At 39.2% G+C, this 24,998-nt stretch overlaps 1 protein-coding gene across 3 annotated transcripts in view; it reads left to right on the top strand.

Moving 5' to 3' along the window:
* Nucleotides 1-24,998, top strand: part of LOC136858262 (snRNA-activating protein complex subunit 3) — a 118,232-nt gene that overhangs the window by 7,150 nt on the left and 86,084 nt on the right. For all 3 annotated transcript variants that reach the window (XM_067137665.2, XM_067137664.2, XM_067137666.2), the window contains exon 2: nt 3,127-3,322. In XM_067137665.2, coding sequence (XP_066993766.1) covers nt 3,127-3,322 — 196 coding nt within the window. The remainder of the gene's footprint in view (nt 1-3,126; nt 3,323-24,998) is intronic.

Genomic DNA, 24,998 nt, shown 5'->3' with positions numbered 1-24,998 from the left:
CTGTTTACCCTCCCTCCTTAAGTGAATTTTCCGAAAACAGTAACATATGTGTTTATTTATAAAGGAGCTTATAAATACATATTATCACGACTGTAACATCTTCAGTTTTCGAGATATGTGTCCTCATAAAAGGAATTAAATACCTTTTCATCCCCCCCCCCAAGTTTATTTTCCCCTAAAATGCACGTTTATTTTCAGGGAGACTCCAGATACCAATTTTCACGTCTGTATCAAGTTTAGTTTTCATACGATATAAGTATCCTCATACAAATAATTCAATAAATTTAATTCATTAAATAAAGAGTGCAAGCTGTCATCAAGGCTAAGGGTGGGCCAACACCATATTGAATTCCAGCATTACCGATGGAGGGCACCATGAACTTGTACGTCATGTTCAGCTAGGTATCCGGATACTTTTGATCAGATAGTGTATATTTATGTGAATTAGGAGGGTAACCTGTATAGAAAGAGACATGTGCGTGGAAAGTGACAGATGGAAAAGAAACAAAGGGACAGTTTAGGATGGTTATTGTCAGGTATTGTGCCAAGGTAAATAACTTTAACAGGTAGAATTGTCTTCACGGGGATACCTTAAAGAAGAAGGGGTGATAGAAAGGTACAGCGGGCTCAGTTACTGGACAGATTTTGCTGTATGTGTGTTTGATTGCGAATACTCTGTTTGTGATGCCTAAAACGAATACTTTGATAAGTGAAAAATTGCATGTATTTGTGCAGTAGTTTGGTGAGAATCATTTCAGTACAGATTGCACTATTCTGTTCTGTAAGCTGTGCAAAATTAAAATTGAAGCTAAAAAGAGTTTTAATGTTGAACAACACTGCAGTACAGCAAAACATAAAAACAATTTGGCTTGAAATGTTATGTCACAGAACCAGCCACAGCTCCTGTTACAGAGAATTTTGTCACTGTCTGTGATAAGAAAAACTTCTGATTTTAACAAGGATTTAGGTACGACGATGTCTGCTGATATACCGTGGGAGAAAGTTAATAATCAGCACTTCAGCATTGTTTTGAGGAAATACACTAATCAGCACATTCTGATTACAATAACACTTTTCAAGAACTACGTGACTACCTGTTACGAAGATGTTTTAAATAGAATACAATCCTGCGTCGCTGATAACAAGATCTGGGTTTTATGAATGAAATCACCGACGCTGAAGGGAGATATGTGGCAAACGTTGTTGGTGTTCTTAGGGGAGACCGAGCCGGAGATAAATTTCTCATTTCCTGTGAAGCACTGGACAGAACTAACCACTCAACAATTGCTGTAACTTTCGATAATGCAATGAATCTGCTATGGCCTGAAGGAGTGAAGAGAGAAAATGTTCTACTTCTAGTCACACCAGGCGAGTTGACTGTGCAGTTAGGAGCGTGCAGCTGTGAGCTCACATCTGGGAGATAGTGGGTTTGAACCCCACTGTCGGCAGTCCTGAAGATGGCTTTCCGTGGTTTCCCATTTTCACACCAGCCAAATGCTGGGGCTGTACCTTAATTAACGCCATGGCCGCTCCCTTCCCATTTCTAGGCCTTTCCTGTCCCATCGTCGCCATAAGACCTATCTGTGTCGGTGCGACGTAAAGAAAAAACCAAAATACCTTCTAGTAACTGATGCAGCTCCTGTATGATGGAAGCTGGCAAAGGCCTGCAGTTTCTGTACCCTAAAATGATACATGTAACGTGCATAGCAGAGTTGCAGAAGAAATTCGTGGCAGCTATCCTGATGAGGTTAAGTTGATTTCAGTAGTGAAAAAAATCTTCATCAAACCTCCACTACCAGTGCAGAAATACAAGGAAATGGTCCCTTCTGTGCCATTGCCTCCCCAATGCATCCTCACATGTTGGGGAACGTGGCTTAATGCCTCAAACTACTACTGCACCAATTACAAAGTTATTGAAGATGTTAATGGGTTGAATGAAGGCGAAGCATGCATGTGTTGGATAGATGTGAAGGCACCTGGTGTCACACTGACCATTTTAACCTATTTTCAACCTGGCTGCATAATACATCTATCAACCGAAGATAATGGCAGGACTCCAAGTTTTAACGCAACTTCATTTATTTTTGTACAAATCCAATTGAACTTCGCAAGATAGTATTACAATTCCAAGGGCACCGTAAATTCACATCATTATACGACGCTGTGTCCAATATTTTAATTTAAATAGACATCATTTTAACACCCATTTACGGTGGATATCGGCAGGACTTCAAGTTTTAATGCAATTTCATTCATTCCTAACTCAACTTTTTTGAACTATGCAAGGAAACTTCAAGGATACTGTGAATTCAAATCATCACAAGACGTTGTATTTAATTAGACATTACTATATTGTGTTTTTAATTTGTACTTGACAAAATGGAATTTTAATTCTATGTTTGTACCATCCACATTTTTAAGTGTTACATTGTAATACTCATTGTTTTGAATTTTAATGGGGGGCCCCCCTATTTTAGTCAGGTCTTATTGTATACTGAATTTTAATCCACTAGCTGAGGAAGAGAATGCATAATATTCTCGAAACATGTACTAGATGTTAAGGTGAATGGTAAATAAATAGTATTGACTAGGCGGACCATCTTCCAACATATTTACTGTTACTAAGTCAATACGGATCCAATCTCGACCATCATGGTCAAGATTATTAATAATGATATGCTAGAGGCGCTACCGTTCTGAACCCCAGTTGGTGGGTTTGATCTCGGCTCAGTCCAGTGGTAATTGAAGGTGATGAAAGGTGTTGGAACATTCACCATCACGTAAAACAACTCCTGCAGGACAAAGTTCAAGCATCACTATTATTATCATCATCGTTGTCATGTTTATCCTTTTGTATGTTTACTTATATCCTCCATCCTAGACTCCTACCTACCTTTATTGATTTACATTTGAACAGTTGTTTGTTCCATTTTCACTACCATGAAAATCTGTTAATATTTTCTTATTTCTTTGCAGTTTGTGTGACTTAAAAGTTAAATATTTAAAACATTTACCTCATCCTAAGTGTGGATAGTGTTTGTTTGTTTGTTTTGCCTTCTCTTGAATGTTAACAGTTTTGTATTTACTTAATTTTGATATTGTGATATCAAAATATCTGTTTTCTAGTGTTGAAAAATTAGACGTCCCGAATGAGCCTTCACGTATTTCTGTTGATTCTGTGAAAATGAGACGTGGGCTATTTGAGGAGTATAAACTACCCGAAAAGGAGTCTTGCAAACTTGAGACTGTGAATTCATTGAGACGGCCAAATAAAAATGAGAAAGCTAGAAGTTACTTGAAGTACACAAGTACGGTGTGGCTTGTAAGTTCATATAAGTTCATTTTCTTTTCTACTTTGCATCATTGTGTGATATCTTTTGTGGATATTTAATGTAGTTTGAGTATTTCTTTTAACAAACATATCTTTCCTATCTTTTGTTGAATGAATATTTTTCTAGTTGATTTACTTCTTTCAGCACCTGTCACTTATTTTTTATATTAATTTAAAAATGTGAAGTAATATTACTAGTACTTTATTATGAAATGTTAGCTGCTGAGACCCGTTGATGGCCTGTTCGTAAGTGAAGAAAATGTTTCACTTGGATTCGAAAGTAGTTGACATTTTTGTCTACATAAACGTCACACAACGGTACTGAAGTTAACTACATATTTCTTTGTTCTTTATGTATTCTCTGTCTATCCGTTTGAACTTAATAAAAATAATAGCTTCATTGTTTTATGCTGGAAGTTCATCAGGTTGTGGAACCAGAATCGTGAACAGCGCAAGTAGATTAAGACTTATATATAAAAGCTGTGATTGTGCAGTATGATGCAAGACAATATAAGGTTGAATGTCCTGTTACTGAATAATGGAAATTACATATCTTGGAAAACAAAGATGCGAGCTAGATTTGTTCGTGATGATTTACGGGAATTTGCAGTGAGCCAAAATCCGAAGATGCAAATTATGACTGGAAAAAGAAGAACACGGATAACTAGCTCAGAAAGAGAATAGAAGCTTTTGAAATGTGGTGTTACAGAAGATAGCTGAAGGTGAGGTGGATAGATTGAATCATGAATGAAGAGATACTGAATCGAATTGGTGAGAGGAGATCGATTTGGCTAAATTTGACCAGAAGAAGAGGTAGAATGATAGGACACATCTTAAGACACCCAGGACTTATGCAGTTGGTTTTGGAGGGAAGTGTGGACAGTAAGAATGGTAGGGGTAGACCAAGATATGAATATGACAAGCAGATTAGAGCAGATGTAGGATGCAGCAGTTATGTAGAAATGAAAAGGTTAGCACAGGATAGGGCAGCATGGAGAGCTGCATCAAACCAGTCTATGGACTGATGGCTTAAACACACAACACAGCGTACATTACGTTGAGTGTTGAGGACAATCATCTCTTTCATTTTGCTCGTGGAAAATGCGTGTGTTGCATGGAAAACATTGTCAAAGGTATACGAGAGATCCACGTTTGGCAGCAGGCTGTATTTACATTGTAAGTTGTACGGAATACACTATTGTGGCAGCTCAATGAACAAGCAATTTATTTTAATGTGAATGTTTGTTTTGACATTGTTGTGCGTTCCCCTTAGGGATTTTGAGATTTTATTTGTCGCTGAAGAAGGGAATACATAAAGAGTGTATTCGAAATGTCTGCAAACTGTACGGAATTTACAGAAAACAACAAACGGTTCAACCCGGAAAAAGAACTAAATAGGAGAATACATCTGTTCTCGAAACATGTACAGTACGATTATGACGAATATAAGATCAAGTGTGAGGACTCAGCCATTATAGCATGGTAGTTTGTGGTCCCGGGTCCCGCCACTGCAAGCGATTATATCCAACTCGTGCTCCAGTAGTTCCGGCAAGCCGGGTATAGAAAAGTACGGGAGACGTTACTGTGCGAGATATTTCATTGAATATGTTGAATTTTCTTTGCCCTCAGTTCCTAAACTCAGTACATTGTATGTTATGTACTTCAAGCATGTATCTTATGTGGCTTGATTAATTCGGGGTGTCGACCTAGAAAGATCTTTCGCCCCTACTTTCACCATATGTGAGGAACCTGCGTGTATTTTGTAACTGGCAGAAGTGTTAAGTGTTGAATGTGAGGAAAGGAACGTTAAGGATGACATGAAAACCCAGTCCCCAGGCCAGGGATATTAATCATTTTCAATTAAAAACCCCTGACCCGGCCGGGAATCAAACCCGGGGTCGCCGGGTGAGAGGCAGACGCATTGTCCCGTACACCGCGGGGCCGGACTGGGTACGTTGTTAATCACGCTTCTAAATTTATTAAGTGTTCGTCCTGTGCCCATTCTCTATGTGAGAATAATCAAAGTAAATTTTCAGTTCTCACCGAAATAAGACTATGGTTCAAGCAATTAATTGAATACTGAACTCAAAATCGATGTGGACCGAGCTCGATAGCTGCAGTCGCTTAAGTGCGGCCAGTATCCAGTATTCGGGAGATAGTGGGTTCGAACCCCACTGTCGGCAGCCCTGAAAATGGTTTTCCGTGGTTTCCCATTTTCACACCAGGCAAATGCTGGGGCTGTACCTTAATTAAGGCCACGGCCGCTTCCTTCCCACTCCTAGCCCTTTCCTATCCCATCGTCGCCATAAGACCTATCTGTGTCGGTGCGACGTAAAGCAACTAGCAGAAAAGAAAATCGATGTGGGACGGAATAATTTTTGATTGTATAAATTCCATAGAAAAAAATTCAGTTGATCCTTCAGGAGCTGGCTGTTGTCTTCAACATGTTATGGATATAATCCCCAGACCTTCTTCTCATTATCTGAAGTGTCAATTTTTCCTCATAACAAAGGAAATCCGGCGAGTTTTACAATCTCGAACATCGCCAAATCTTCATGCAAACTTTTGAAAGTCCAGTAACTGATAAATTGAGTTGGTAAGTAGAGTATTACCTTTAAATAGTTCATAAGTGTTTGTTTCAATATGCTGGGAGTTATGTGCTGTTTATCTGTATATGTACAGTCAAGTAACCTGTGCTTTCCGCAACATGTGATGAAGGATGTAGCTCTTATTTTCATGTATGATTTTCCATTGTACCCTGCCATGGTATTTTAATTGTAATCTCTCATTGTTTTTTAAAAGACAGTGAATACTTATCAGTTACGGAGTAATACGTTTCTTCTGGCATCATTCCCTAGACCAGCTGATGGGTACTGTGGAGTTTGGCCACTCAAGCGCTGCCTGGCGGGGCGCCCTTGAACTCGAGGAGTCCTCACACTTGTTCTTTTATTCGTCATGGTACGATGTTAGGATGTTGTATATAAGTAAACATATACAGTACTATTGCATAATGTTATTATTGTATTGACAGGCAGACCATACCTTAGCCCTGTTTCACAGGTTTGTTGAATGTTACTAGTCAATACGGATCTAATAGGAATCAAATATGCTCAAGTTCATTAACACCGTTTACAGTACTACAATAATAATTACTGTAATGCAAACATAATCAGTTGATATACACTATTGTATAGAAATCAGTGAGTGAAGTGTCAAGAGCCAATTCATCAGGGAAGATTTGGCCCTGAATGTGATTAGAGAGAAAGAGAGAGAGAGAGAGAGTGCAAGTGAGGAGAAAAGGTGAAATTCGGTAGGCATAAAGTCAAGGGGGGGGAGTGTGGAATGGTTTCCCTGCTGAGTTCTTCAAATAACTTCTTTGGTCAGTTTGGGCAAATGTGAATATCCATTATCGTGCAGTAACAGATGGACATCCTGGTTGTTTGTCTTCAACAGCGGTGGTGAATTGTCTTAGTTGTTGGCTACACACAGTAGCAGTGATAGTTTTTTGAAGATGAAGGTACCGTATGTGAAACACATCTATAAAACTTAAATTGTTACATCAGTATTCAAAGATTATGTTGCAAAAAGTTGCAAAAAATGAAGTAGAGTACCAGTTTCAAAATTTTCTTTTCACATATTTGATGGGAGTAGGCGACTTAGAGCTGTCTGTGGGAGAAGCAGCTTGAGTGCACGTCAATGCCTGCAACCTGAAGTGTCTGTTCCTGAGTCATCAAGAATTAGAAGCATGCTGAAAACTGTGGGCAGTAAGGGAATTCGGTGGATAAAGATAGACTCGTCCTCATTGCATCCGTCAGTATCATATCCTCAATAAAAAAAAAAAAAAAAAAAAAAACTTGTAGGGGGCTTTAATTTTAAGGCAAACACCATTTCAAAGTTTGGGGGTGTTCAGATTCAAAGTAGCATAATTGGAGCTCCCACTTTCAGGCAGATCGTATGCCCGGAAGTCCAGGAGCTGTTACTGAGCTGAGGAACTCCTCAGGGTAGTGTACTGCTTCTTCTTTCTCATCAACTACTGTGTGCACAGAGGTGTACAATGACTTCATGCACATTAAACTTGCTGAGAATTATATTATTAGTAGTCTCTGCTAGATCGTTCCTGGAAGAGAGTATCACATGTTCATATAACCATGAGGGTATGAATGTTCTGATAGCTCCTGTGAGGGTTTCAGTATCCAGGACATTGAACATAGGTCATTTGGAAGTGTGATCCCTTCATCATCATCTTCCAGTGCCCTTTCACCAATCATCTAGAGGGTGTCTGCAAACTCTTTGCATGGAATGTCACCATTTAGGCAGGTTCTCAGGTTGCAGGTAAGACTCAAGAGTGCCAGATGACCAAACATTTCAGGCATGCATCCAATTCATCAGCTCACCTTTTCCTTGGGATAACAGGGAGAGTCTGGATGGAAGTCACCCATAAACAGGACTGTGATGCTTCCCATGATTCAGTTATTGTTCCTAATATCTCTTAATGTTCGATCCAGGAGATGATCCTTATACTTGTTTCATAAAGCCATAGCAGTCAGTGCAGAGTACCAGCATAATGGTGGAAAGTTATCTGATCTTTGGTGGACTCTCAGAAATAAAGGCCTCCCTAATTGTATCATCTCACTGACTATCATCCTCTGTAAGTCATGAGCCCTGCATGCTAACTGAAACAGGAGATGTTTTATCCTGTCTACCACCTTCAAGGAAGCAAATGAAACAGGACAAATGTTCTCTTTTCCCTAGTCATTTACCTTATTTTCTCACACGATTACCAACTGTAAATACTCCAAGGTGTGTATATTAATTATTGATCTGCGCATGTCTTGAATAGGACAAAACTCATTGGTCTAATACGTCAGGGGTGCTTGGCAAAGGGCCTCTCAAAGGGAGTGTGTCCATGCTTTTTGAATTCTGGAAGTGACATGATATTAATAAATTTCAGCCAGTGGCAGGGCTCTTCACCCGGGATGTATGGAAAATGTCCTACAATTACTACTATTTTGCTATAACAGTAAATTTATTTCTTGGGTGAGGTGTCCGGCTCCATGGCTAAATGGTTAGCGTGCTGGCCTTTGGTCACAGAGGTCACAGATTCGATTCCTGGCAGGGTCGGGAATTTTAACCATCATTGGTTAATTTCCCTGGCACGGGGGGGTGGGGGTGGGTGTATGCGTTGTCTTCATCATCATTTCATCTTCATCACGATGCGCAGGTCGCCTGCTGGTGTCAAATCAAAAGACCTGGGATCTCCCGGCATTAAAAGCCGTACGCCATTTCATTTTATTTGGGTGAGTTGGTGGGTCCCTAGCATTGGCAATGAACACATTTCTCTCCTACTAGATGTTACACAATGTAAAATTTCTAAGTTGCACGTTCCTAGATTGTATACTTTATGCTTTATGTACTTTACCTACAGCAACACAAAGAAACTGAACTACGTTAAGAATTAGTGTGTGATTGTTCATAACTTCTGAAATGTTTGTTGTGACTTTCATGTTCTGATCTCCTGTGGTGGCCAAGAAATTTTATTTTGTAAGAGCCAGTCAACTAAACCTGCCAATTGGGGTTAAGTCAAGCTCTGCTTCAAAGTAAACGGAAATGAGGTTTTGCTCAAATGGCATTTGATCTCGAGCGCTTTATTTGATTGTTCATGTTTTTTATCATTGGGTATTGGGAAAATTTTTGGGTTGTATAAGTTTCAACATTTAATACATTAATTTTGCACATTTATACATTACATAGCACAAGGCTCTATTTCTTTATGAATATTCTTAAGCTAATGGAACATTGGACAGTTAACAAGAACAACAAGATGGCTTAAGTGAACATCCAAACAACTATTAGGGGAAGCTAAAGAACTGTGGATTAATTAACATTGTAAAGAAATAAGATAGTTGAAAAAAGCATTTGCATAAGAGAGTGAAAGACAATAAGACCCTCTGGAAATGAATGGCTGCAAAACTTTTAGATACTGAGAATAAACTTGTAGATAAGGAAGAACAACAAGTAGTACGGAAGAACTATATTGTAGATCTCTTCAAAGATGATCGCTCAGAATCTGATGACGTCAGAAAGGAACTGAATAGTCCAGAGTTTCCCAAGGAGGAGGGGAAAGTTGTTGTTGTTGTTGTTGTTTTTGGGTCATGAGTCCTATCATTCTATTTCTTCTGGTCAAATTTTATCAAAATATTCTCCTCTCACAAATTTAATTCAGTGTGTCTTCATTTGTGATTCAGTTTAATCTCATCTTCAGCATTCAGGAAAATCAAGGAAACCTTTGAGAAAGGAAAATTAGGTTTATGAATATAAAGAGCTTAGATGGAAAACCAGTGCTAGGGAAAGTAGACAAGGCAGAAAGATGGCAGGAGCATATTAAGCAATTGAGGAGTTGAAATGGAAAATGACGTAAGTGCAGGAAATGTCATTTTGAGGTTTATGTTACGACATGAGTCTGTGTTGTGGTGATCCCTCTGGAAAGGATTCATGTACCAGAAACATTTATATTTGTTCCAAGCAGGGTACACAGATAGCGTTAGCATTTCGAGCAGACACTAGTGCCAGTGACCGTGGCCTGGAGAGAGACGCAAGTGCCTAGGGAGGTCCGGTCATCAATGTGTGTACTGCCGCAGCTCGCACAGCATTACATCATACTGGCCAGTGCTGTTATAGTGGTTGTGTGACACGTTATTACATTGTGTGTGTGTAATGCTGATGAACTTACATGGAACCTCATACGTCTCGCAAGGTTTACAAATCAACGATAAACAAAGAGTGTAAGGAGAAACGTACCACTGGTAAACCTTACACATCATCTACAGGTCATGAGATTCCTGGCAAGAAAACACCATCAGAACAACTTACATGTAAGAGTAAATATGCTTGTAAGACGTCACTTGGCGAGTACAGGGAGTGTCTGTTCACCCAATTTTACACTTTGGGCGAAAATGAGCAAGGTATACCTTTTAAATAGACTGAAACTTGTGAACGTAAACAGAAGACGACACGGAACATACAATGTATATAAGAAAATATTTAATATTTATTTCCACCTATTCAATACAATACAAGATGTTGGTATTAAAGTTAAAACATTTAAAAAAAAAGTGAGACATGTTTTGCCTCTTACTGTGAGGCATCTTCAGTCACTATCAAAACCTTATTATTTTTGTGAGGCAACAGGTTGAAATTATCCTAAAATGTGTTTGATAATGATTGTAGGTGAGATAAAAATTTTACAATTATTGTAAAAATGTTCATGAATAACTAAAAATCTAATATAATGATAAACTCATGTGTAATTCACTTGATGAATAGGACGTCATTTGATGGTACAGTAGCAAGAAGATGGCTTGAAGCCTTAGTCAATACCAGATATCCAACACATAGTGGAAAGCATATTAAAAAAATAAAAAAAATACAGTGGAGATATACAATACATTCAAATGATATTTAAAAAAAAAAATGATATTTAAAAAAACTAGTAGATTCTTAGGTAGTACACCTAAAGATGGAGGTGTCATATAATTATGAGTGACAGTTGTAGAACCTACGAACTGTTGACCATTAAACCTCACGGGCAAATATACGCTAACGTTAAATAATATTTGTCCAGCAAAATTGGAATGTTTTTCCTTTACATTTTATATTCAACAATGTAATTTATTTCATATTTATTCATTATATATTAGCACGTTACTTTACTTATATTTCAAACATTGATTACGGCTTTAAGCCATCAACTGTCACTCATAATTATGACACCTCCATCTTTAGGTGTACTGCCTAAGAATCTACTAGTTTTTTAAATATCATTTTTTAAAATATAATTTGAATGTATTGTATATCTTCACTGTAATTTTAAAAAAAAAATATGCTTTCCACTATGTGTTGGATATATGGTATTGACTAAGGCTTCAAGCCATCTTGCTACTGTACCATGAAATGACGTCCTATTCATCAAGTGAAAACACATGAGTTGATCATTATATTAGATTTTTAGTTATTCATGAACATATTTACAATAATTGTAAAATTTTTATCTCACCTACAATCATTATCAAACACATTTTAGGATAATTTCAACCTATTGCCTGACAAAAAAATAAGGTTTTGATAGTGACTGAAGATGCCTCACAGTAAGAGGCGAAACATGTCTCACATTAAAAAAAAAAATGTTTTAACTTAAATGCCAACATCTTGTATTGTATTGAATAGGTGGAAATAAATATTAAATATTTTCCTATATACATTTTATGACACTTTCAATATGGACGAAAAATGAATTTCATCACTTGTAACGGAACATACAGCCAACAAGTAACAGTGTGCTACAGTGTCCCTAATGGAAGAGGTGAGCATGTGCAAGTGGGCAGTAATACATTCAAGGGCATCTTTGCTGTGATAAATCGGCGGCTTCGGACACTTCAAGAAAAGAAAAAGAAAGGTGTTATTGTTTATGAAGATGGATGCTCAAACAGGTATAAGGTTAAGTTCTCCACAAATGATAAGGATCTGGTGAAAAACCATATAAATTCCTTTCCCCGAGAATGCAGTCATTATGGTAGGAAGAAATCGAAGAAAGAATATCTCAGTCTGGATTTAAGTTACCACCGGATGTTTACTGCGTGCAAAGAAAAGTATCCAGACAATAAGGTGACATACAAATACTATTGCGGTGTCTTCAAGACCGATTTTAAGACACTCTCCATTGCTAAGCCCAGAACAGACACTTCCCAGCGTTGTGACAAACTGCAGGCCGCTGTGAAAGCCATGTTTTCAGAGTCGGAATGACATAAAGCCAACAGTGAACTACAACTACATGTAGAGCGAGCGGAAAAAACACAAACACTTATGAAAAGTGATATCTGTGATTCTCAGTTACCCACTAGTAGTACCTGCACGGTGAGTATGGATATGCAACAGGTTCTGTTTCTTCCGACTCTCACGCATTCCAGTATGTTTTACTCACGACAACTAGCTTGCTATAATCAATGCATACATGATTCAGGCACCAACAACAGTTCCATTTGCTTATGGGATGAAGGGAGCGGAGGTTGAGGGGGTAATGAAATATCATCTTGTTTATTCAAAGTTATGACGTCCGGACATACAAATGAAACGTTGTTATATGGTGTGACAACTGCGCATCACAAGACAAAAAACAGGATGATGATAATGACACTCATTTATTTAGTTGCTAAAGACCATTTTGATACTATTGATTTAAAATTCTTCGTGTCCGGACATAGTTTTATGACATGTGACAGGGACTTTGGTCTCACTGATAAAAGGAAACAAGTAATGAAAGCCATGATCCCAGATGAGGCCGTTATTAAGTCCGCAGACCAAAAAACCCATTCAAAATAGTTAAAATGGGTAAAGATGATTGGTTTGACTTTGGAGCTCTCGCCAACGCCTGCATCAATACTACCAAGCTGCAGCCCAGTAAAGCCACACATATTAGAGTGAGTAACTGACACCCTAAAGAAATACATATCAGAATGTCATTCGATAGTGATTGGGTGTCCTACAAGATATTTGAGAAAACAAAGAAAATGTGGGGGCTTCCTGCACCATCACAGCTTCCCCGTGGGCAGAAGCATCATCATATCAGTACAGAAAAGAAGAAAGATCTGCTGGTGCTCTGTGACTACTTAGGTGTAAAGTATAGAGATTACTATCGTCAGCTGTGTCGAGAAGAAACCTTGTGTTTATAACCATGTACCGTGTAACATTCGTATGCAGATATTATCCACTTCATAACACGTCCTGCACGTATTGTATGTTTCGTTTCATAGTGATGATTACAGTGATCTTTAACATGTTCTATGCTGTAGGAAAGATACTTGGTTTGTCGTTCACAATGTGCACAATCATAAAACTTAACTAGAAATGTGTCATTTGTTACCCTTTTCATATTAGATAGTATGTAGGCTTTCATCACAATGTATGGAAGATAAAATGTGATGAGTACATACATTTACCACTTAATAAAGTGTTCCTAAATGCACTGAGTATGTTCCAAAACAGAATGATAGGTAATTGATTATTGTGTAGATAACAACCTGGAAAACATCACATGTGCCAGCAGAGGGAAATGGAGAACAACGTAAGTGCCATATTCTTGACAGCAATCATTTTGTCCGTATTTCTTCACTAGGTACCTTCTGGCACTTAGGTTGTTTTCCATTTCCACTCCTCAATTGTATCAAGGGAAAGAAGTAGATGACAAGGTTCTGAAACAAGAAGAGGCGGTTGATGCTGATGAAATGGGAGACGCAATTTTGAGGTCAGAATTCAAGAGAGCTTTGAGAGACTGTAATACGAACAAGGCACCTGGAACTGAAGAGACACCCTCAGAATTACTGACCGTGTTCAGAGAAACCAGCCCGGGGAGATTATTCCATTTAATGTGTAAGATGTATGATTCAGGAGAAATACCACCCAATTTTAGACGGAATATTGTTATACTTATTCCCCAAGAAATCAGATGCTGACAAACGTGAAAATTACTGCACCATAGTTTAGTACATCTCACGCTTACAAATTTTTAACACGTATTAATTGTAAAAAATGCATATATATGCAGCGAACATTTTTCTACCTTTGATTATGAAGATGTCTTGACAAATAGTTTTTGTCGGTGTGACGTAAAGCAGATTGTAAAAAATAAAAAAGTTAGGATTACCTCTAAAAAAAAATTCAAATTCAACTTTGTGACTTAAAGTAAGAAAAACTTGTTTAGCTGGCTTGGAAAGACTGGAAAATCCAACTAGAACAATGCATCGTTAAATGCAAAATGAAAACTCTCCTTTGATGAACTGGCTCGCCCGACTGCTCACACCTATGCAGATGAGGTTGGCACATGGTGGAAAAATTACTCGATGGACAAGCAAGGACATTTCCCAGTCAGTAATGATAAGGGCCTTATCACATAAAGTCTACCACTTCTGGAAGATCAAGCGAGTGGCTGTGTGGGTTGGGTCATGTAACTGTCAGCTTGCATTCAGGAGATAGTGGGTTTGAACCACACTGTTGCAGCCCTGAAGTTGGTTTTCTGTGGTTTCCCTTTTTCACACCAGGCAAATGCTGGAGCTGTATCTTAATTAAGCCCATGGTCATTTCCTTCCCGCTCCTAGCCCTTTCGTATCCATCGTCACCATAAGGCATATCTGTGTTGGAGCGACATAAAGAATTAAAACTTCTGGACAAGCTTTGGATTCCCTTTGCCCTCATAAACAACTTTAAGCAGGTGTTGCGCGAAGTTTACTTGTTGTCTCGGTATTCTTGATAATGTACTCAAGTTGGTGTAAAAATCTAGTGAAAATTGACCCATTATACACTTTGTTTTCTGAGCTTTGATAAAATGCACATAAACAGCAAGGTTGTTTATGATGTTGGAATGGACGAAATTTTTGGTCCCCATTCAAAAGTTCTGGTAGCACTAATCAGAGGACTGTGCGCTCAGTGGAAACAGCCTTTGTGTTTTAATTTCTATAAGACTATGAATCAATCATTACTTTTAAAGACCGAGCTTGATAGCTGCAGTCGCTTAAGTGCGGCCAGTATCCAGTAATCGGGAGATAGTGGGTTCGAGCCCCACTGTCGGCAGCCCTGAAGATAGTTTCCCGTGGTTTCCCATTTTCACACCAGGCAAATGCTGGGGCTGTACCTTAATTAAGGCCACGGCCGCTTCCTTCCACTTCCTAGGCCTTTCCTCTCCCATCGTCGCCATAAGACATATCTGTGTCGGTGCGACGTAAAACAAAATAGCAAAAAAAAAAAAAAATTACTTTTAATGATCATCACCACTATAGAATCTTCAGGTATTAAAGTTCCTGATTTAGAAGGCTGCGGGACAATGTGGGAGGAACTCGAAATATAAACACAGAACATATATTTTATTAATCCTGCAGACTCTGAGAGGTATGGGGTTTTGCTGACATGCATCACTATATCAAACTTTTAATTTTCTGGGTGAAGGGATCATACCGGAAGGTGGTTGCAGTTACTGCACTGTAAGTATATACAAGCAAAAGTATATACTGTATGTTTATGAACAGCTATATTAATAAACTATTAGAGTGAAGGCTCTGGTACCAGAATTTGTTATTGGTATAATAGTATGATGTGGCAATAGTACGAATTAAACCAGACCAGAAAGCTGTGTACCTGGCTTACAGAAGTGCTGCCCAGTTCTGTTTGGCTCATGCCGCCACGCATCGCTTCAGCGAGGTGATATATTCCAGGCTGCAGTGGGCCAGCCCTTACTTTATGGTCCTGGTTTCCTTCAGCCTTTTCATTTAGTCCTTGTGCAACATGTTCCTTGAAACAATCCTTCACACTCTTTTCTTTCAACTTATCTAGATCCCATCTTCTGGTATTCCTCCCTTTTTTCAGTGTTTTCAACTTCAGATGAAAACATTGCCACTAAGTTGTGGTCAGAGTCCAAGTCAGCTCCTGGGAACGTCTTGTAATACATCTGGTTTCTGAATCTCTGCCTACTCATAATGAAGTCTGTTTGATACCTTCCTGTGTCTCCAAGTCTTATCCGCGTATAAAGCTGTCGTCGTTTATGGTGTTTGAACCAAGTATTAGCAAGGACTAAATTATGATCAGTGCAGAATTCAACTAGCTGACTTCCTCTTTCATTCCTTTGTCCCAATCAGAATTCTCTTACTGGATTACCTTCAATTCCTTGGCCTACCACTGCATTCCCGTCCCCGATCATAATTAGATTCTAATCACCTTTTACGTATTGCATTAACCCATTAGTGCATAAAGTTAATTTTTTGTGTTTTATTTCAATTTATCTACATATTACCAGTCTTAATAATTGCAGAAACACGTTCCAACAATCGGAAAGTTCATACAAGTGATATTTTTATTTACACTGGCCGTCTGATATATTGGACGCTATGCACTCAGGTCAGTACAAGAACACTAGTTACTCAGCATTATTTTGTACAATGATGTAGCAAGCTGGGTAGTGTTAGAGAGTTGGATTATCTTATCCAATTTAAACTGTAAAGTAGATCTGCAATTTCCACTAAAGACTTATCACAATACTTCACGCTATTTACGGTTATGTATTTACTGATTATGATATCCGCAGAAGCATTTCAGGTGAAGTCTAAACTGGTCAAGCTCTTCGAATGCCACTCTTTGAATGCCACTATAGGACTTGAACAGCTTTCATTGCGGTATAGACACTTTGCATATTTTTTTACGCTGGACCGCCTTGATACACCGCTTATCTCCATCTGTTTGTAGTTCGTACCAGCAATGACAACACTGTTGTCATTCCAGTGCACCAGCAACGCACCACCAAAACTCCTGCAGTCGTATGATCCCCTTCTTCTTTTTCCTGTCTGCCTTTCTTTAAAGGTGGCACTTCTCTGTCTGGTTTTCTTGAAATGTCCCTGTTGCACTTATTCCCTTTTAAGTCAGATGTCTTGCCAATTTCAGGAATGTAAAGTAGTTGTCAAAGAATATCGTATGCCCCATGTTTGATTCAGTTCCACCTGCATCAATGAGAGGTAGGACTAGACTTCCTCCAAGTCCAAATTATTTCAGTCTTTCATTTTACATTGCTGTATACATTTGGAAAGGTGGAAAGGTATCCTATAACCACTGGCAGAGAAGCCTAGCGGAATTTCACAATTTTGTGCAACATCTGATGAGAGGGGTGGGGGGAGACAGGAAAACGGTCACCAAATGAGATGTAGATTGTGATCTTGTCCACTTTGGAGTTGCTTCTTTTATGTTACAGTTTGACCTACTAGTGGTTTTGAATTTTCTATCAGGGATACCAGAAACAGGAGTATTGGCCAAATCTTACGAATGACACTATTTTCGTATGGCAGCTTCCTTTTGCATGGTTTTCTAGTTTTTCAGCTCCATCTGTATATTTTCAGTAATATTTTGACAACCACTGGACCTAGCCTTCACTCTTTCATATTTTGTTGAAACAATTTGCCCTTCACATTTACCGAGAAGTAGATTTCTATGAACGTAATTTAGATTACTGTCGTACTCATATGTCATTATCATCAACTGTTTCACACCCTTCATCAGGAGGTTTGATGTGCTGCTTCTCCCCAAATGTCGGTTCTTCCTCCAAAACTTCTAATATTTTACTCACCATCAAACTAGTAAGGGAATACAAAGGTCTGAGACAGTAGGACTCCCTGTGCATAGCGTCTGATTTTCAGGACAGCTATATTTACAAGCCTCTGTCACGTCAATAATAAGACATATTTGACATCTTTGTGTGTCAGTAGATTCATAGGAGTGTCAACAATAAGGTCCATACCAAAGTTTACTGTTATTGGAAATATTTGTTAATTCATAAATAAAAATCTCGACTGTTGCACAAAACTCTGTACTGTCTTGCCGCCATGCTCGCAATAGGTGTGATTCAACAATGAATGGTAAGGATAAAGAAAGATGTAATCTTGGTTCTTGTTAGCTATAGCCGTTCTGAAGCACAAGAAAGTATCGCAGGCTTAAAACCATGCATAAATATCACACGTATTTATTTTTTTATAACGTCCGATTTTTCGGACGCTATGCACTAATGGGTTAAATCTTCTATCTCTTTATCTATTCTTTCGATTTTTTCATCATTTGTCAAACTAGCGGGTATATAGACCTGCACTATTATGGTGGATATTGGCTTGGTATCTATCTTGACAACAATAATTCTGGCCAGCAGGGTAAAATGTGGTAAACAATTTGCAATCGCTAGATTGCATGCCAAAAGCATGGATTCAGTTCCAAACCTATCCACAGTGTTTGTATGGAGTAAGGGCATATGACGCTCCGGGTGAATTGTCCTGCAGGTAGGGGTGTTAAGCCTAGAGCAAACCCGTTGGTGGTTATTGAACAGGAGTAGGCTAAGTGCCAAGGCTGGGTTTCACCCTCTCCCTACCTTATTATTCATAATCATCCCACATCCAGATGCGCATGGATCCCCTGTGGGTGGGAGATGCAGACAAAGAACACACCCACGGTATCCCCTGCCTGTCGTAAGAGGCGACTAAATGCTGCCCCAGAGGCGCTCAACTTAGGATTGTGGGTTGGCGACCACGGGGCCCTTAGCTGAATCCTGGCATTGCTTCCACAAGTGGCAGGCTCCTCACTTTCATCTATCCTGTCTGACCTCTCTTGGTCAACTCTTGTTCTTTTCTGATTCCGATGGTTTTAGGGCATTCGAGACCTAGAGAGTCTTTCGTTTTCACACCCTTCGTGGCCTTTGCTTTTCTTTGTCCGTTACTTCATTTTTCGAAGTGACGGATCCCTCCTTTTTTTCTTTTTTCTCTCTCTTTCTGGCCCCTATGGGTGGGGGACGCAGACGAAGAATACACCCACGGTATCCTCTGTCTGTCGTAAGAGGCTACTAAAAGCGGCGACCAAGGGATGATTGTATTAGAACCATGAAACAACTGGTGATTAGTACCATCACATGGGGAACACCATGGCTTGCCTTTACTAGCAAATAGTACCACTGTGTTAGGTACACAATAGGTTTGTGATTAGTAGCAACAAAGAGTGAATCAGTACAGGTTTTACAGTACCCATGGTTAGTACCATTGTGAGAAACACCACGGGTCTGGGTGTTGCCTGTGATTAGTACCACTATATGAACGACACCGTGGGTTTGCTCTGCATGTGATTAGTACCCTATATGTCAGGAATGCCATGGGAAAACCGGCACCCGTGATTAGTACACCTATGTGAGGAACACCATGGGTTTGCGTTGCCTATGAGTGGCGCCATTATGTGAGAAACACCATAGGTCTGCGTTACCTGTGCGACATTCAATACTTGTGGGTAGTACCATAATGTGTGGAACACCGTGATCTACATTACTTTTGATTAGTACCGCAGCATGACAAATACCATGGTTCTACTTTACTAGCGATAAGTACCATTATGAGGGGCCGTTGACCAGGATTTTGGATCCCTTTAGACAACAAGCATCCTTGATTTAGGATTGTGCTTTAGAAGCAGTCCCTTGGTCAGTAATACTATTGTTTATGATAGTTTCTGGGAAAGTGGGGCATTGGAGGTTGGATCCACTGATTGTTTTAAATTCATATCCATTCATTCTTCATCATCACATGTTTTTTTTTTCTGGTCAGTGGACTTTGAACTTTTAAATTGTCATTACATTTTGCCTCATTTCGTACTATTATGGGCTGATGACCTAAGTGTTAGGTCCCTTTAAACAAGAAGCATCATCAGATGTACAGGTCACCCATGGAAGCCTGCACCAGGCGAGCCGAACATGTCTTCAGACTTTCCTGGCATTAAAAGCCATGCATTGGGTAAATAAATAAAATAAATAAGTAAATAAATCCTTTAATTAATAGCAACACAAAATGATATAAAGACCATCTGAATATCAATTTGAGTCTCCCATATGGGTACTGAAATGATAGGAGGCAGTGGTTGCCCTATTATCCCAAAGTTATAGTGTTATGTGTGAATTTCTTAATTCTTTATATTGACTTCTAAATCTAAATTCTGACTCATGAAGATTGAATAGAGAATCTTTGCCCAAAATTATGAGATAATTGCAGTAGACATAGGGTAGTTAGGGCAGAGGTTACATGGTGTACAAAATTTAAAAAAATAAGAAATATTTTGAAAATTCGCCCTGTTGTGCCACAAAATTTGCACCATAAGCACTGCACGTTGTGTTGCTATGCAGGTGATCATATTTGTACCAGAATATAATTTTATATATTTTTAGATAGTAAGGAGGATGTATTTTTATTTGTATTGTTGGCTACACTAACTGTTGTATTGTCATTGTCACATGATATGCTTGGTACTTCCATGTCAGATGATAGGAGGAAGTCGTGCCATTCAGCTGACAACCAGCAGTGGCGGTTCATAGACAACAGTAGAAATGTGTCAAGAGTCTATATAGTGGTTGAATCTAGAACCTCAACTCTAGTCAGTTTGATGGTGAACTTCCTTGTCTCATATCCATCTGAGGATCTATTGAAGACCACCTCACACAAGCAACACAACCAGACTTCCTCCTAACGTCTAAAGGATTTCAACACACCCACTAACTGCACACTTATATCCAGAACCCAGTTGAACTCCTCTTCTGGCTTACACGGAATAACTTCATAAAAGCTTCACAACATAAACAACATACAGAATGTTTATACGGAGATGTAATAATCCGTTATTTAATGAAACTCGATGAAGCTCTTTACCAGTATTCTTGCCTTCCAACTGGCACTCCACTTTAATATTGATTCTCAATCTTCAAGGAAGTGATGTTGATCTATAGAATATTTAGGCCATCCCAAAAACCATGTAAGCTGAACGTGTTTGATCTCCTACAAATGTAAAAAGAAATGTTTAAATGTTATGATTCTAATAGACTACAATTGCCATTCGACGTGGACATGAGTAGGACGTCCCATTGGATCTCTAAGACAAGATCGACCAGTTCATTTACAAAATGTACCATATGTTATATATATGTGTAAATTTTGTAAAAAAAAATAGTTTTTAACAATAGTTCTAGTACAAGTTAATCTCCTAATAGGTTGTAAAAATGTACAGATGTTTTAAACCCACTTGTATCATGCCGTTCTCATTACCAGCATTATGAGAGTTGACAGTTAATATTATTTCCATTGGATGTGAACATAAGTTGGACATCACAAAGAACTTTAAGACATGAACGGCTTGTTCACTCCAATATGACCTAATGTCTTGTACTTCAGTGCAAATTGTACTATAAAAAATATTGATTTGTGAATAATCCTAGTATAGCATCCACTAAGAGCTCTGACTTGGAGATTTCATGGCTAATGATGCTTGCAATGACAGGTGAAATATGTACCAACTCAAACTTAATATAATGACAGTGTTAGAGTCCTAAAGACTTAACTAGTATTGAATAGGTGGTTTCAATAATTAATTGTTTAACATCTAATAAGTCGTGTGGATGCGGGGTGTCGGGTGCTTGCCGCGCATGCGCCTATCTCAAGTCTCAAGGCCTGACAATAAACATACGTTCCGTCCGTGGTTACTCTTGCAAAATGAGGTGCTGTTCTGAAGATTCAAAGTGGTAATGCAATTGTGCTTTAGTTACACATTTAGCCTACTACAGTTATAAATACTGAACATGGATCTGTTTCAGTGAGTTTGCACATCTTCCAGACAAACTACAAGAGCCATCTAGCTTGACACCAAAATTTATTATTGAGTTTCATCTCTATTCCATTGTATCCTCTTTGGTCAGTCTCAAGCCAGTCTTTGATGAGGGCCTGTGTTTGTTTGGATCGCGCAACCCTTCATTGGGATAATAAAGGAATAAAAATCAACGGGGTATATTTGAACCACCTGCGTTTTGCCGATGACATTGTGCTCATAAGTGAAAATCTAGATGAGCTAGAAAGCATGATCCAAGAATTAAAAACTGCTTCTGCTAAGATTGGTTTGGAAATGAACATTAATAAAACGAAAATACTAAGCCCAGAGAGTCGACCACTTAAAACGGGAAACCAATATATAGAAGCTGTCAATGAGTACATCTATCTTGGACACAAGATAAAACTTGGAAAAGACAACCAACGTGCAGAAATTCCTCGCAGAATAGGTATGAGTTGGACTGCATTCCGAAAACTAAGATTCATCCTCACTAACAAGGATGTTCCAATTAACCTGAAGACCAAGGTTTATAATACGTGCGTGCTGCCAGTTACAACTTACGGTCTGGAAACGATGACTCTGACGAAGGAAAGTGCTCGCAAGCTTCAGCGAACACAACGAGCCATGGAGCGACAGATGCTAGGGATCAGCCTTAGGGATAAGATCCGTTCAGAGGACATCAGGAGAAGAACTAATGTAACAGACATCCTAGAGATAGTAGCAAAACTAAAATGGCAATGGGTAGGACACGTAGCTCGACAAGACTACAACAGGTGGACCTCTAGGATTGTTCACTGGAGACCATGGGGACACAAGAGAGGCATTGGAAGACCCCTGAAGAGATGGCTCGACGACATAAAGCTGTTGGCTGGAACACGCTGGTTCCAAGTGGCTCAAGACCGAAGACGATGGAAGCACATGGAAGAGGCCTATATCCAGCAGTGGATTGAAATAGGCTAGAAAAGAAGAAGAGAAGAAGAAGTCACGACAAATCTTTGTAGCTTAGAGCATAGTATCTGTTACTCGTGTCATACTTACAAGCTGCTGTGACTTCTCGTGAGATGCAGATAGTTCTGTTGCGCGATCCAAACAAACACAGGCCCTCATCAAAGACTGGCTTGAGACTGACCAAAGAGGATACAATGGAATAGAGATGAAACTCAATAATAAATTTTGGTGTCAAGCTAGATGGCTCTTGTAGTTTGTCTGCAGTGAGAGATAGCGCCACAGTGTGCATTGTGTGCAGTACCTTACTATTATTGTCAACAGATAGTGCAGAGAAGCAACTTCTGTTGTCGTGATGCACATCCGGTTATGCTCACCACAGCTTCTCCCTCCCCCCCACCCACCTATCCCATCCCGCCCCTCTAACACCCATCCTACCCTCAGCCGCCTCACCAGCTATGCCGATTATAATGCAGTTCTGCTATTTCCATTCCCAATACATTACAATTCATATATTTTTATTTTCAAGTACTTACTACCAGGAGTATGCATAAGTCTTTTCCAGTTTCACTAAGAGCTGGTGCCAGCGAACAGTACTCAATGTATGAATTTGGCACATACGTCAGCTTGTTCGTCTGACATTAACCTACCAACACACACAAGTTGAATCCACCAAACGCAGGTGTCTGTGATGTATCATTCAATGACCATATCGATGTTTGTGTCTGAAAAAGAACATTTGGGGAACTAATTTGCTCTTCTTACTTAATCAAAAGAAATAGGCTGTGGAAAGTCATCGTTCGCTGGTAGAAACATACGGTGAACACGCTCCATTAATTAGAACATGTGAGACATGGTTTCGACAAGTTAAACGTGGTGATTTAAGTGTGAAAGACGGTGCGTGCTGTTGTGTATTATGAAGCCTGGTGAAAACGTTAATGCACAACGCTATCGTCAACAAATGATGATTTAAATCGTGCATTGATCAAAAGACTTGCCAAAATGGGCCAGAAGATGTGGCAAAGTGATTTTGTTACAGGACAATGCACCGTCTCGCACAGCAAAACCAGTGAAAGACACCTTGAAATTGCTTGGATGGGACATCCTTCCGCACCCGCCATACTGCCCCGACCTGGCGCCCTCTATCACCTCTTTGCATCAATGGGGCACGCGCTCGCAGAGCAGCACTTCAGCAATTTTTAGGAATTTAATACTAAAAACATCTTTGGTCCGTATTGAATGGAGATTAACATACAATAAAGAAGATAGCAATTGATCCACCTTTTTCAATACAAAATATGTTGCTAATTCAAAATCACAACATTATTTATTTGGTACCAAATAATCTGATACCTCTGGTTCGTATGGCATGCTGTGTTACTGAGAGCATAACCTCTCACCACAAAGTAGCTTTACCTTGAAATGAATGATTGACACATTAACACAAAACTGATATTATGACAAATAATACATCCTTTCAAAAGCAAGACAATAGAGCACACCAAGCTCGATAGCTGCAGTCGCTTAAGTGCGGCCAGTATCCAGTATTTGGGAGATAGTGGGTTCGAACCCCACTGTCGGCTGCCCTGAAGATGGTTTTCCGTGGTTTCCCATTTTCACACCAGGCAAATGCTGGAGTTGTACCTTAATTAAGGCCATGGCTGCTTCCTTCCCACTCCTAGCCTGTCCCTGTCCGATCATCGCCATAAGACCTATCTGAGTCGGTGCGACGTAAAGCAACTTGCAACGAACGACAATAGAGCACAGCATACACAATATATGGGTATCCTATGGGGATCACTGCGGATAAGGGTACAGGGATATGGAGGTCAAGAAAGGGATGACTTAAAAATGTTAATGTTGGAACTTTAGGAGTACCGGTATTGTAAAGAAAGGAGTAGAATTAAGTAATTTAATATATTTATATACTTACCAGATATTGTAATAGGAGTTGAATCAAGGCAAAGAAATGATATAATAGATGCAGAAATTTTCTCAGGGAACTGAAGTGTTTATCATAGAGACAGGATAGGAATGGTAGTAGGGGGAGTATTCATTCTGGTGAAAGAATAATTTGTGAACTACAAAAAATTTAAAGATGTCAAACATGAAATTCTAGGTGAGGCTTATCTCTAAAGATAATAGGCAGCTTGATGTTTTTAGGAGTGTATAGACCTAGAAAGAGTGACGGAGACACTGCATTATTCAGAATTATTTGACAAGATAATCAGTAACTAAACCCATGACACTACAGCCGTGAAGGACTTGCTTACCAAGCAACTGCTGCTCAGCCCGAAGGCCTGCAGATTACGAGGTGTTGTGTGGTCAGCACGACAAATCCCCTCAGCCGTTATTCTTGGCTTTCTAGACCGGGGCTGCTATCTCACCGTAATAAAGCTCCTAAATTCTAATCACGTAGGCTGAGTGGACATTGAACGATAAGCTATGTGGGAAACGATACAGAAAGGAACAGGATTGTAGCAGGTAATCTAAATTTACCAAAGATCAATTGGGAAGGTGTGGCGAA

The sequence above is a fragment of the Anabrus simplex genome, chromosome 1, assembly GCF_040414725.1.
Source record: "Anabrus simplex isolate iqAnaSimp1 chromosome 1, ASM4041472v1, whole genome shotgun sequence".
Taxonomy (NCBI): domain Eukaryota; kingdom Metazoa; phylum Arthropoda; class Insecta; order Orthoptera; family Tettigoniidae; genus Anabrus; species Anabrus simplex.
This window is presented reverse-complemented; position numbering and strand designations above follow the sequence as displayed.